Consider the following 13,564-nt stretch of genomic DNA (forward strand, 5'->3'; position numbering starts at 1 on the left):
CAGCATATATATGGGCCTTGTTTTTGTATCCATTCAGCAAGCCTGTATGTTTTGGTTGGAGTATTTCATCCATTCACATTTAAGGTAATTATCGATATGTATGTTCCTATTACTATTTTCTTAATTGTTTTGGGTTTGCTTTTTGTAGGTCCTTTTCTTCTCTTGTGTTTCCCACTTAGAGAACTTCCTTTAGTATTTGTTGTAGAGCTGGTTTGGTGGTGCTGAATTCTCTCAGCTTTTGCTTGTCTGTAAAGCTTTTGATTTCTCTCTCAAATCTGAATGACATCCTTGCCTGGTAGAGTAATCTTGGTTGTAGGTTCTTCCCTTTCATCACTTTAAGTATATCATGCCACTGCCTTCTGGCTTGTGGAGTTTCTGCTGAGAAATCAGCTGTTAACATTATGGGAGTTTCCTTGTATGTTATTTGTCCTTTTTCCCTTGTTGCTTTTAATATTTTTTCTTTGTCTTTAATTTTTGTCAGTTTGATTACTGTGTGTCTCGTTGTGTTTCTGTTTGGGTTTATACTGTCTGGGACTCTCTGTGCTTCCTGGACTTGGGTGGCTGTTTCCTTTCCCATGTTAAGGAAGTTTTTGACTATAATCTCTTCAAATATTTTCTCTCTCTCTCCTCCTTCTGGGACCCCTATAATGTGAACATTGGTGTGTTTAATGTTGTCCCAGAGGCCTCTTAGGCTGTCTTCATTTCTTTTCATTCTTTTTTCTTTATTCTGTTCTGTGGCAGTGAATTCCACCATTCTGTCTTCTGGCTCACTTACCTGCTCTTCTGCCTCAGTTATTCTGCTACTGATTCCTTCTAGTGTATTATTCATTTCAGTTATTGTACTGTTCATCTCTGTTTGTTCTTTAATTCTTCTAGGTGTTTGTTCTTTAATTCTTCTAGGTGTTCTTTAATTCTTCTAGGTCTTTGTTAAACATTTCTTTCATCTTCTCGAGTTTTGCCTCCATCCTTTTTCCGAGGTCCCGGATCATCTTCACTATCATTATTTTGAATTCTTTTTCTGGAAAGTTGACTTCATTTAGTTGTTTTTCTGGGTTTTTATCTTGTTCCTTCATCTGGTACATAGTCCTCTGCCTTTTCATTTTGTCTGTCTTTCTGTGAATGTGGTTTTCGTTCCACAGGCTGCAGGATTGTAGTTCTTCTTGCTTCTGCTGTCTGCCTTCTGGTGGGTGAGGCTATTGAAGAGGCTTGTGCAAGCTTCCTGATGGGAGGGACTGGTGGTGGATAGAGCTGGGTGTTGCTCTGTTGGGCAGAGCTCAGTAAAAGTTTAATCCATTTGTCTTCTGATGGGTGGGGCTGAGTTCCCTCCCTGTTAGTTGGTTGGCCTGAGGTGACCCAGCACTGAAGGCTACAGGCTCTTTGGTGGGGCTAATGGCGGACTCCGGGAGGTCTCATGCCAAGGAGTACTTCCCAGAACTTCTGCTGCCAGTGTCCTTGTCCCGGTGGTGAGCCACAGCCACCCCCCGCCTCTGCAGGAGACCCTCCAACACTAGCAGGTATGTCTGGTTCAGTCTCCTATGGGCTCACTGCTCCTTCCCCTGGGTCCCAGTGCACACACTGCTTTGTGTGTGCCCTCCAAGAGTGGAGTCTCTGTTTCCCCCAGTCCTGTCTAAGTCCTGCAGTCAAATTCCGCTAGCGTTCAAAGTCTGATTCTCTGGGAATTCCCCCTCTGTCGCCGGACCCCCGTGTTGGGAAGCCTGACGTGGGGCTCAGAACCTTCACTCCAGTGGGTGGACTTCTGTGGTATTAAGTGTTCTCCAGTCTGTGAGTCACCCACCCAGCACTTATGGGATTTGATTTTATTGTGATTGCGCCCCTCCTGCCGTCTCACTGTGGCTTCTCCTTTGTCTTTGGATGTGGGGTATCTTTCCTGGTGAGTTCCAGTGTCTTCCTGTCGATGATTGTCCAGCAGCTAGTTGTGATTCTGGTGTTCTCACAAGAGGGAGTGAGAGCATGTCCTTCTACTCCACCATCTTGAACCAGTCTCCCCCTGAGTAATTTTGAAATGGGCCATATTCTTTTTTCTGTTTTGGCTGTGCTACATGGCTTGCAGGATCTTAGTTCCCCAACCAGGGATTGAACCCAGGCCCTCGGCAGTGAAAGCGCAGAGTCCCAACCACTGGACCGCCAGGGAATTACCTGTATTCTTAATTACAGTTACAAATTGTGGGGTTGTGAATTCTTACGGAGTTGGAGATATTAAGGTCTTTTTGATAAGTGAAAACAAATATCCAGTTGCCCTGACCAACACTGAAGCCACACAATGAGAAAAAATAAACTGTGTTTCCAAAGATGTGCTGTTACTTTCCCCAACAGGCAAGGTCCGTATGTTTTCTGTGTAAGTAAAGCTGTAGTCAAACTGATTTCATTACCTGACGATGCCTTTAGGTTTTAAGTTCTGAGAGATATGGGCCTGTGTTGGTGAAATTGAAAGCTCACTAAATGAGAAATGGGCAGCTGACCCATGACCTGTGTCCTGTGGCCAGACCACATTGTGCCAATGAGATGACCCCTCCTTCGGCGGTCTGCACCCTGACAGCAAGAGAGATAACACACGGGGGTGAGCGGGGGGCTCCTACAGCTCTCTGAAATTAGAAGGATCTCTGCCACCTTTCAAGATCAACACTAAAATACTTGGGGATATGGATGTGCTCACACCTTTCTTTATGTATTTGGCATCAAAACAGTATGAATAAATTACATCAATTTTTAACATTGGGAATCATGTTTAAATTATATTTGAGATTACTATTTAAGGATATTCTTGGAGAAAATTGGACACCTCCACTAAGTGTTTATCATTTATCTTTCTAATCACTACTTCAACATTGATTACAATTCCACCCCTAAAGTGGGATGGTTTTTTATGTATTTCCAAAATGGATTCCCAGTGAGCGGTGGCTGGCATCATTTCCATGCTTCAAGATTCAGGATAGGACTTCCCTGGTGGCGCAGTGGTTAAGAATCCACCTTAACCAGGAGACACGGGTTTGATCCCTGGTCTGGGAAGATCCCACGTGCCGTGAAGCAACTAAGCCCATGCACCACAACTACTGAGCCTGTGATCTAGAGCCCGTGAGCTACAACTACTGAGCCCATGTGCCACAACTACTGAAGCCCATGCGCCTAGAGCCCGTGCTCCGCAACAAGAGAAGCCACTGCAATGAGAGGCCCGCGCACTACAACTAGGAGTAGCCCCCGCTCACCGCAACTAGAGAAAGCCCGTGCACAGCGACGAAGACCCAACTCAGCCAAAAATAAATAGATAAATAAATAAATTTGTAAAATTAATTAGTTAATTAAATTTTAAAAAGATTCAGGATAATGCCAGCTGTGATGGTGGCCACTGTGACTCTTGGGTAACCTTTGCTCTGGGTCAGGCACTGTTTCAAGCACTTCACAGATTAACTCCTTACAGTTATTAACTCAAAGAGTAGGAGGTGGAAATTAAAAAGTAACTCCTCTGGGTTTTCATAGGGAGTTATAGGCCCTATGGGAATAGGTGTTATCAACTGCTTTTATGTTCATTTCCAAAAGGATAATTTTGGTTTTGTTAGGACTTCTCTTCTTCTTGGGATTGAATTCTTTCAAAACTATGTGTGTCCCCTTATTTTAAGATGGTTTTTCTCATAAACAAGGTATTGCGTTTGCATCTTTGCAGGCAAAATGTGTGACACCAGGAGCAGGCCCCATGTTCCTTGTCAGGCATGAAGTCTTTCTTTTGTACTTTGAAGAGCTGTTAGGCTTTAAACTGTGGGGTATATGCACTACTTCTCTGCTGCCCATCAAGGTTCCATGACTCTGAGGGCTTTGACAATGAAGTTACTCTACTTGATGAGTTTCTGTCCTCCCCAAATTACACAGAGAATGAATGACCAACTAACACATAATCAAAACTGGGTTAGCCATACAGAAAATGCCTTTTGATATATCAGAAAAAATGACTAATTTGTCTACCTAATTAACAAAAATCTATGGCAAATCTTTTAGGCACTGAGTCCAATGGGGTTAAAAAACCAAAAAAAAAAAAAAAAATTAAGACCATAGTTTTCCCTTTCATCCCTTGTCTGGGGACGTTTCTAGGTCCTGATGGTCACTGTCTGTTTAGATTATAAACAGTGTCCAGGTGGCTGACCCAGGTGTCCCCATTGGTCATGAGTGATGGGACTGCCCTCTCCATAAGGGCTGACCTGGTTCCACCCGGCACCATTGGGAGAAGTGACCAGCATGAGTGACCAGGGGAGGAAGTTACCACCCACACCAGGCCCCTGCTATCCATTGCTGATCCATGATATCTGTGCTCCATGTGTGATATCTCTCTGTGAAAACAAATATCCATAATTCGGAATTAAAGACATGTTCCTAGTGCTACCTTTCAGCCTTCACCAACCCTGTGGTTCCTATTTGAAAAGCCAATCCCAAACGCAAAGTTAGTTTCCCGCACCAGAGAACACCGTGATAGTCAAGGTTTGGAAACAAAGGGGAAAGTATTTTTTTCCCCTGGTTATTTTTTCAAAAGTCTCCCCCATCCCCCATGTTTTAACGGGTCAAGGTGTGCAGCGATGGCTTTAAAACAAAATAAGTAAAGCCAGATTTTTGAAAATGGAGCACATTGTGTGTTTGTCGCTGGAAGAAAAAGTGTCGGTGCCCTTCTAAATGTAGACTGTAGTCACAACTCTTAGAATTGCAAGGAACACGAGCCCACTTGTGCTGGTTCAGGGAAGCTGGCAGGTGTCAAGTTTCGGTGCAGCTCCTGGTCAGTGTTCTCTGGGGGTTCTGAGGGCGGGAGTGTCGAGGAGACAGTCTTACTTTTGCCTTCGGGCGCATCTGCCGCAGATTCCCTTTCTTCCAGAGGTTTCTTCACTGACCCCTCTAAGTACCATGTTCGCACGACCCTAGTAGGCCCAGAGACCCAAGACCTGAGGATGCTGCCAGCCTGTCCTGCATCACTGCCGGCCTATTGGCTCCCTTGGCTGTGGCCTGAGTGAAGGAAGGGATGCTGTGGGAACACAGCCGCTGCCCCTGGGATGTGGGTGGGGCAGCTTCCCTCGGAAGAACTTCCCTCGGGCGACAAGGCCCCTGGTGCCTCAGTATCTCCTTTCCTTTCCTTTCCTCTCTGTCCCCAGAAAGAGCTCTCTGAAGAAGTCGGCCAGAACGACAGTCTCGCTCAGCTTTCTGTTCAAGTCCACAACGCCTCGTGCACCGTGAGGATTGCAGCCGTCACCAAAGGGGGAGTCGGGCCCTTCAGTGACCCAGTGAAAATATTTGTCCCTGCACACGGTGAGCGCTGGTGCCCGATTGACTGACGGAACATCAGTCCGGGCAACACACAGGTGGCCAGAGAGTAGCCTGTGGCATGGACGGCTTGTTTAAGAATGAAACATAAAGACCAAAAGGAAATTTCGCGGGGATGAGGATAGTGGATCGCTGATCACAGAGCTGTCGGTACCCTTGAGTCTTCCCACTACTACTACTCTCCAGTGTAATAACTTCCTAGGAAGATTCATCCCTTTCAGAACCCAGAATTTGACCGGACTTAATGAATTTAGGTTTTTTGGTTTTGCTTTTAACTTTTATTAGAGTATAATTGATTTGCAATGTTGTGTTAGCTTCAGGTGTACAGCAAGGTCAGTCAGTTATACATGTACATATATCCACTCTTTTTTAGATTCTTTTCCCACATAGCTCATTACAGAGCATTGAGTAGAGTTCCCTGTGCTATACGGTAGGTCCTTATTAGTTAGCTATTTTATATATAGTATTGAATTTGTTTAAATGCATCCATACTACATGACTGAATTTTGGGTAGGCGATGTGGGTAATCCTCAGCTCTCTAGAATTGGCACCGTTTCTTCGTTTGCTTTAAGCGGTGCAGGTTGCTCTGTTATTAGCCATTCAAACCTTAGGTAACATGCTTTGTGATTCATTGGTACAGAACAAGAAGCGTTTCCTATAGAAGCCATCTTTACACGGCGCTGGGCTCGCTCAGCTAAATGCCCGTCCCTGCGTGCTGTTTTCTTCTTGTTGTTGGAGTGGCCTTAAGCAAGGTGATGCTGTGCTGCCCCAAGTGGCCCAAAGGCTGTGTTTGCTTCTGTAGACCAGGGCAGCCGCCTTTGTTCTGACTCTGACCTGCCCTAGGTTGTTTGGTAATGAACTGCTACCACGAACTCTACGCAGACATCTATATGGGTATGATTTGTGCATTTACAAGTTCTTGCCAAATATACAGCCTTTGTAGCCGTAGCAGACAGGACTTGGGAACAGACCGTTGAGTCCCCCTATGTCTGTCCCAGTGACCCTCAGATATGTTCTCCCTTTTAGTGCCAAATTGGATCCATATTACAGCTCCTACAGCCCATAAGCCCAGTCCCAAGGGTACATTAGTAACTGGTGTTGGGGACACAAGGCATGCCTACCTGGCAGAATTTCAGGGACAATGAGATTCTGATTCTAGAGGCACAGGTTAAAAATCAGAGTTTAACACAGACATAGAAAACAAACTTATGGTTACCAAAGGGGAAAGGGAGTGGGGGAAGGATAAATTAGGAGTTTGGGATTAGCAAATACAAACTAGTACATATAAAATAGATAAACAATTAGGTCCTACTGTGTAGCACAGGGAACTGTATTCAATATATTGTAACAAACCATAATGGAAAAGAATCTGAAAAAGAATGTATATATTATATATATAACATATATACACACACACACATAACTGAATCACTTTGCTGTATACCAGAAACTAACACAGCATTGTAAATCAACTCTACTTCATTATTTTTTTCCCCCGCACCTTGTGGCATGTGGGATCTAGGATCTTAATTACCTGACCAGGGATCGAACCCACGGCCTCTGCAGTGGAAGCACAGAGTCTTAACCACTGGACCGCCAGGGAAGTCCTATTCTTCCATTTTTTTCAAAAAAAGTCAGAGGTTAAGATGACAGAGCTTTCATCTTCATTCATAATAAACCGTCCAAAACTGTAAAAAGCTTTGCTGTTCTGGCAGTCCTGGTTTTGCATAGTTCCCGTCTGCATACATTTCAGTTACCACAGTTTAGTTACATCACACCTGTTCCCCAACAATATGGTTCAAATTTAAGGTGCCAGCACATATTAACTGTGAGTAATTGTATGAACTTCACCGCCAGCTCTTCAGTGCACAGATCACTCCGTAAATAACAGGGGCATCTTGGTTGTGACCAGTCGGGTCACTTCTTTCAAAGTCTGTCTGTGGTTCATCATCGTGCTTTCCTTATTCAGTCCACACGCATCTAACAGGCATAGAGCTGTGTTACTTCCTTGTCTCGCAGGGGCGAACCCACATGACATGTCACAGAAGCAGATAATTGAGAGACAGAGCTGGTGAAGAAAGATGAAAATGTAGAGAAGAAAGAAAAAGTGATAGTGTTGGAAGTGGAATTTGAATTGAATGTGTGTGGAATTACGAAAGAAGTAGTTGACTGTGGGCATGTTGACGCTGCTGCCATTTGGTCCGTGAGATGAGCAGCCAGGGAACCCAGTGAAGGTGGACTTACCCACGTGAGTGAACTGGTTGTGCCGAAAAGGAGAAAGATGTCCCAGAGGAAGTTACACTGGCCACAGTCTTCACGTGTGTGTCAGGGGCCCCGAAGCTGATGTACTGAATTGAGAATATGCAGATTATGGCCCCCTGAATGAGGAGCACACACCACCCCCATGGGGTGGGTAGATAGTTCCCTCAGCATCTGAGCTCCCACTTTGGGGAAGTGAAAACCCTGGGGTCATTTTGATTGTGCAGTTTCAATACACCCACACAAAGGAAGCAGAGTCACAAGATCTGTTACAGATCCCAGATGCGGGTGTGGGGTGAGGAGGTGGGAGAGCCAGGGCAAGGATGGTCCTTCATCTCACGTCAGAGCAGGCGGTAGAGAGGGGGTAGAAAACGCCTGTACTTAACTTTTCAGGGGCTCAGCTCTAAATGGTTATTTTAAAAGGTGCCCCTGGAAAAGCAAAGCAGGAACTTGCAGCAGGACTCCTAAGCTCAGATCCTCATCAAAATGCCCAGACTCTGAATTGTCATACTGCGTTTTAAGCAGGGTTGTCATACTGTACAGTGCCTCAGCAGGGACTTCCCTGGCGGTCCAGTGGTTAAGAATCCACCTTCCAATGTAGGGGATGCGGGTTCGATCCCTGGTTGGGGAACTAAGATCCCACATGCCGAGGGGAAAGTGAGCCTGCGCGCCACAGCTAGAGAGCCCGCGCGCTGCAACTACTGAGGCCGCGCACTCTGGACCGTGCGCGCCACAACTAAAGAGAAGCCTACACGCCAAAACAAAGAGCCTGTGCACCACAACCAAAGATCCCACGTGCCGCAACTAAGACCTGACACAGCCAAATAAGTAAATAGATAAATAAATATATTTTTTAAATAAAATAAAAGAAAATGTCTCAGCAGCAACTCAAAGTCTCTGCCTTCTCATCACAACATTAAAGGAACTCACAGAGGTATTTTACGACACTGAAAGCGCAAAGGATAAAACATTGGAAGCTGATCCAAACTTGGAAAGGAGTATGACATTTGTCAGGGCATGGAAAATACATTCTCTCTATATCCTAAGCTATGTGGCTAGAAGCTGGCAAGCAGTGTTCAAACTACTCTTGATACTTTTTTTAACAAAGAAATAAAGCATTTTGATTCTCAGTATTTCCAGTGTTTTAAATTAGAGCGTACCAGTTAAATATTAGTTTTACTATTTTTTCAATTGCTTATACATTCATAACTGACATGAAGAGAGTTCCCCAATACTGTAAATCAACTACCCCGAATCCCAAAGAGATGTTTTGAATTGATTCTATTGGTGTTTTACCAGGTTGGGTCAATTTTGCCCCCTCGTCAACCCCAGCACCTGGTAACAAAGATCCTGTGCTCATCATCCTTGGCTGCTTTTGTGGATTTGTTTTGATTGGGTTGACTTTATATATATCTCTGGCCATCAGGAAAAGATTCCAGGAGACAAAGTTCGGGTAAGTTTCTCAGTTTACAATGTTTTGCTCGGTGGTATCGATGAAGTTGCTCTGCCAAGCGTTAATGCCTCTTCTGCTGGCCCAGCTCCGGTGCCCAGCTGGGTCCCTGTATTATGCACACCCCGTGGGGGGGGAGGCAGCTTCCTTACTTAGGCCAGTGCCACAAAGGCAGGCAATAGTGAAAGCTTTTTACTTCTTCCAAAGTCTCTTCTTGCTTTCCTCCTTTCTTGTTTGCCTTTAAGAGGAAACTTAATATTTTTTAGGACATTAAATGTTGTGAAAATATTTTGATTCTGGTTTTAAAATACATTAAAGTCAAAGTGCTAGAATGACATCCCATCCACAATAGCACGAGAACTATAAGGTTCCTAAGAAGAAACCCAAAATATGTACAAGAGCTTTGTGGGAAAACTTACTAAACTTTACCGACATTGCAGAAGACAACTCAAATAAATGGAAAGATGTGTACCATGTTCATAGATGGGAAGGCTCAGTTTTGTTAAGAGATCATTTTTCCCCAAGTTAACCATAAATTCAATATAATCACCATCTAAATTGCTGCAGGATTGTTGAAAAAAGCTGATTTGAAAATTTACCTGAGGGACTTCCCTGGCAGTCCGGTAGTTGAGACTTTGCCTTCCAATGCAGGGCATGTGGGTTTAATGCAGGGGGTGCACATTCGATCCCTGGTCAGGGAGCTAGGATCCCATATGCCTCGTGGCCAAAAAGCCAAAACATAAAACAGAAGCAATGTTGTAACAAATTCAATAAAGACTTTAAAAAAGGTCCACCTCAAAAAAAATCTTTAAAAAAAAAAAAAGAAAGAGAAAATTTACCTTGAAGAGTAAATGAGCAGAGACAGCCAAGACAGTTTTGAAAAACACAAAAGTTTGGGTGGAGAGGGCTAGCCTACTAGGTATAAAAACATGTTAAATGATTGGAACAGCGAGGTATTGGTGAGAACTCAGTGTATGGACATCACAGGGTGCCCATATGTGTGTGGGAATAGAATATACAATGAAGATTGCATTTCAGATCTGTGGAGAAAGGAAAGAATGTTCAAAAAACAGAACCTGTTCTAAGGGTTTGGGGCTGCCCACATGTAGCTTATAGTCTAGCAGTTAGGAAATACAGAAGAAAACGCTCCACATGAAAACATCCTTATCAGCTAGTCCTCTACTAACTCATGGTTCCACAGAACCCAAAAGCTTACCGCCAAAATAGATCTTAGATATTGTCTGATTCAACCCTAGCTGTAATAATTTGGAGAAGTTTAATGTTGAATGTTTTAAAACTTACCCAAAAGTGGGGCTGCAAAGTACAGCGGATATATTAATAAGATTCCAGTACTGTTTCAAATATTTAGAAATAAAATTATCTCCAAGAACCATTAAGCTGAGCAGAACCCGAAAACAAGTGAAAAGTTGATCACAGTTTACTTTATACATTATTTTACACTGAAGTCAGTTTCCTTGGGTCTTCACACCCTCTTCATTTGTTCATTTTGTACAAGCGCCTTTCATTTGTTCATTTTTTAATGAAAATACCTTTATTTTCTACTTATAAAAGTAACATTCTTCTAGTTTTTTTTAAAAATCACATTATATAGAATAGTTGAAAGTAGAAAGTGAAACCCACCTGTAACTCCAGGGTTTATACCTGGTCTCAGTTGCTATTTCGGCATAAATCCTTCCAAATTCTTTACTTTGCATACAAATATATTATTTTTTAAATGTGTTCTCTCTTTTAAAATAATCTATATATGCAAGATAACGTGAGGTTAAGTCTATAATTTAGACTCATGAATTCATAGTACTTGCCACCAATTAGTCTAAAACAGTGACTAAATGGATTTTTTTAAATAGGTTTTATTTTTCAGAAAAGTTTTAAATTTACAGAAAAGTTGAGAAGGTAGTACAGAGACTTTCCATATACATCACATCCAGGGTCCCCTGTTATTAACATTTTATGTTAGGACAGTATATTTGCTACAATCAGTCAAACAATATCAATACATTATCATTAACAAAGTCCATACTTTATTCAGATTTCCTTTGTTTTTGCCTAATATCCCTTTTCTTTCCCAGAGGCCTATCCAGGACACCACATTACATTTTGTTGTCATGTCTCCTTAGGCTCCTCTTGGCCGTGGCAGTTTCCCAGCCTTTCCTTGTTTTTGTTGAACTTGATAGTTTCCGGGAGGACTGCTCAGGTATTTTGTAGGATGCCCTCTCTTGGAATTTGTGTGATGTGGGGTTACAGGTTATTGAGTGGAAGACTACAGAGGTAGAGTGCCATCTTCATCCCATTACATGGAGGATACACACTGTCAACATGATTTATCACTGTTGATGTTAATCCTGGCTCACCTGGCTGAGGTGGTGTCTGCCTGATTTCTCTACCATAGTTATTTTTTCTCCCTTTTTATACTGGACTCTTAGGAAGCAGGTCCGTATATGCGGCTCACACTTACAGGGTAAGGAGTTAACGCTACCCCCGTCTCTTAGAGACAGAGTATCTATATAAAATATTTGGAATTCTTTTGTGCAAGAGACTTCTCTCTTCCCCCATTTTATTTATTTATTTATTTATTTATACACATATACACATACACGTGTGTGTGTGTGTGTGTGTGTGTGTGTGTGTGTGTATATTATCAGTCTGGACTCATGAATATTCATTTTATACTTTGGGTTATAATCCAATACGACTGTTGTGTTGCTCAAACTGTTGCAGCTTTGGCCGTTGGGAGCTTATCAGTTGTTCTCAGCTCTTGATGGTTCCTAGACAGGGTTGTTTGATATTGCCACGTAAGCCTAAAATGGATCAAAGGAAAGAAGCCTATTCCTCCCAGTGAGAAAGGTCTTTGGACTAGAAGAGCCCTTTTAACAGGCAGAAGCTTCGTAGCATCTTGTGGAACCAGCCCCAACCTGGGTAGCCTTCTGCTGCTTGTGTGAGATGTCTGTTCTCATTCACCCAGGAGCGCCTTCACAGAGGAGGATTCAGAACTGGTTGTCAGTTACATAGCAAAGAAGTCCTTCTGTCGGCGAGCCATTGAACTCACCTGTAAGTTGACTCTCATTTCTCTGTTTTGGCAAAAGTTAAAATAGTTGAGAGCAGAGAAAACCACAAATTAATTGATAGATCTCTAACAAAAGCCAAAGGAGTCGAAGAATGTCTATCTTTAATATGCAAAATGTCTCTGGAAACCAGCAAGTAGAGAGTCAGACATGGCCCTGGGCTTCCCTACTAGCCGGTTTCCTGGAAATCTGGAGCTGGACCCACGGTGAAGTGACCGGGGTTAAGGACTCCCGATGCCATGAAACATGGAGGGAAGAAGGAACTCTCAGGGTGAGAGGAGAAGATGTGGGCAGAGGGATTTAAAGGAAACAGCAAAGCAACTGTCATAATCTTGAGCTCATTTCCTGTTTTTTCCTGACAACCAAGTCAGGGAACAATTTGCTAGCATACTTTGTGACAGTTATGGTTTGAGCTTTGCTGAATCAGAGCGGGAACTCTTTTAGTTTCAAAGAATGGGAATAGACAGATAGCTGTGTTCTTGAATCATTTCAGAAACAGTGTTGGAAGTGTGTGAATATTATCAAATTCAAGCTTCAGGATGTTTGCCAAAAAACAAAACAGCAACAAATAAATATAAGGATGATGGAAGGCAGGTTACTAGGAAACAAAAACTCATTTGATGTAGGATGTTATTACTTCTTTAATCTAGAAGTTTTGCCTTTTAGATGTCTATTCTTGCATTTAAAAAAATCTGTCATTTAGACCAATTTCTTTCCTTGATTGAAGCGCTATTTGGGTAAAATTTTTTCACTAAAAGCTAATGTGTCCTTTGTAATTTTACCACATTTTTTTTTCTTTCTAAGTCTTGCTCGTTCCCTAACTATGGCACAAACTGAATCATTTGCCAAATGGCTATTGAATTGGTCTCCCTCTCCTGGTTGACAGCCTTTATTGATAACACTGATTGTCTGTGCTGCATATCTACACCTCATAGAAAATCTTAACCTTCAGTCCCCCACCAAGTATTCAATTTAGCACTTTCTATGTCATTATAATGAGGTTCTATGTACCATATGTAAAACAAACTGTACCTTGTTCTCTACATGTTTCCTGTGGATTCTGTGCCACCTTCCCTGGCATGGAAGGGCAGGGGAGGTGTCCTGATGACTTTTTTTGTATCCCACACTTAGGGGTATACTAGTAAATGCTCCACTAGAAAGAATATTGACTGGGGACTGCCCTGGTGGTCCAGTGGTTAAGACTCCGAGCTCTCAGTGCAGGGGGCCCGGGTTTGATCCCCGGTCAGGGAACTAGATCCCGCGTGACGCAACGAAGATCCCTCACGCGGCAACTAAGATCCCGCGTACTGCAACTAAGACCCAGCGCGGCCAAATAAATTTATAAATAAATATTTAAAAATAAAAAAAAAAGAAAAGAAAGAATATTGACTTAGCTTCCTCACTCCTTTAGAGTCAAGGGCAAGGCTCCCCTGCATGAATCGGATTGCCAGCTGCTGCT

At 42.9% G+C, this 13,564-nt stretch overlaps 1 protein-coding gene across 1 annotated transcript in view; it reads left to right on the plus strand.

The window, feature by feature from the left end:
• MERTK (MER proto-oncogene, tyrosine kinase) overlaps positions 1 to 13,564 on the plus strand; it is a 110,275-nt gene that overhangs the window by 73,042 nt on the left and 23,669 nt on the right. The window contains exons 9-11 of the mRNA XM_065890739.1: positions 5,145 to 5,298; positions 8,872 to 9,025; positions 12,006 to 12,091. Of these exons, the coding sequence (XP_065746811.1) occupies positions 5,145 to 5,298; positions 8,872 to 9,025; positions 12,006 to 12,091 (394 nt within the window). The remainder of the gene's footprint in view (positions 1 to 5,144; positions 5,299 to 8,871; positions 9,026 to 12,005; positions 12,092 to 13,564) is intronic.

Source organism: Phocoena phocoena, chromosome 14 (genome assembly GCF_963924675.1).
Source record: "Phocoena phocoena chromosome 14, mPhoPho1.1, whole genome shotgun sequence".
NCBI lineage: Eukaryota > Metazoa > Chordata > Mammalia > Artiodactyla > Phocoenidae > Phocoena > Phocoena phocoena.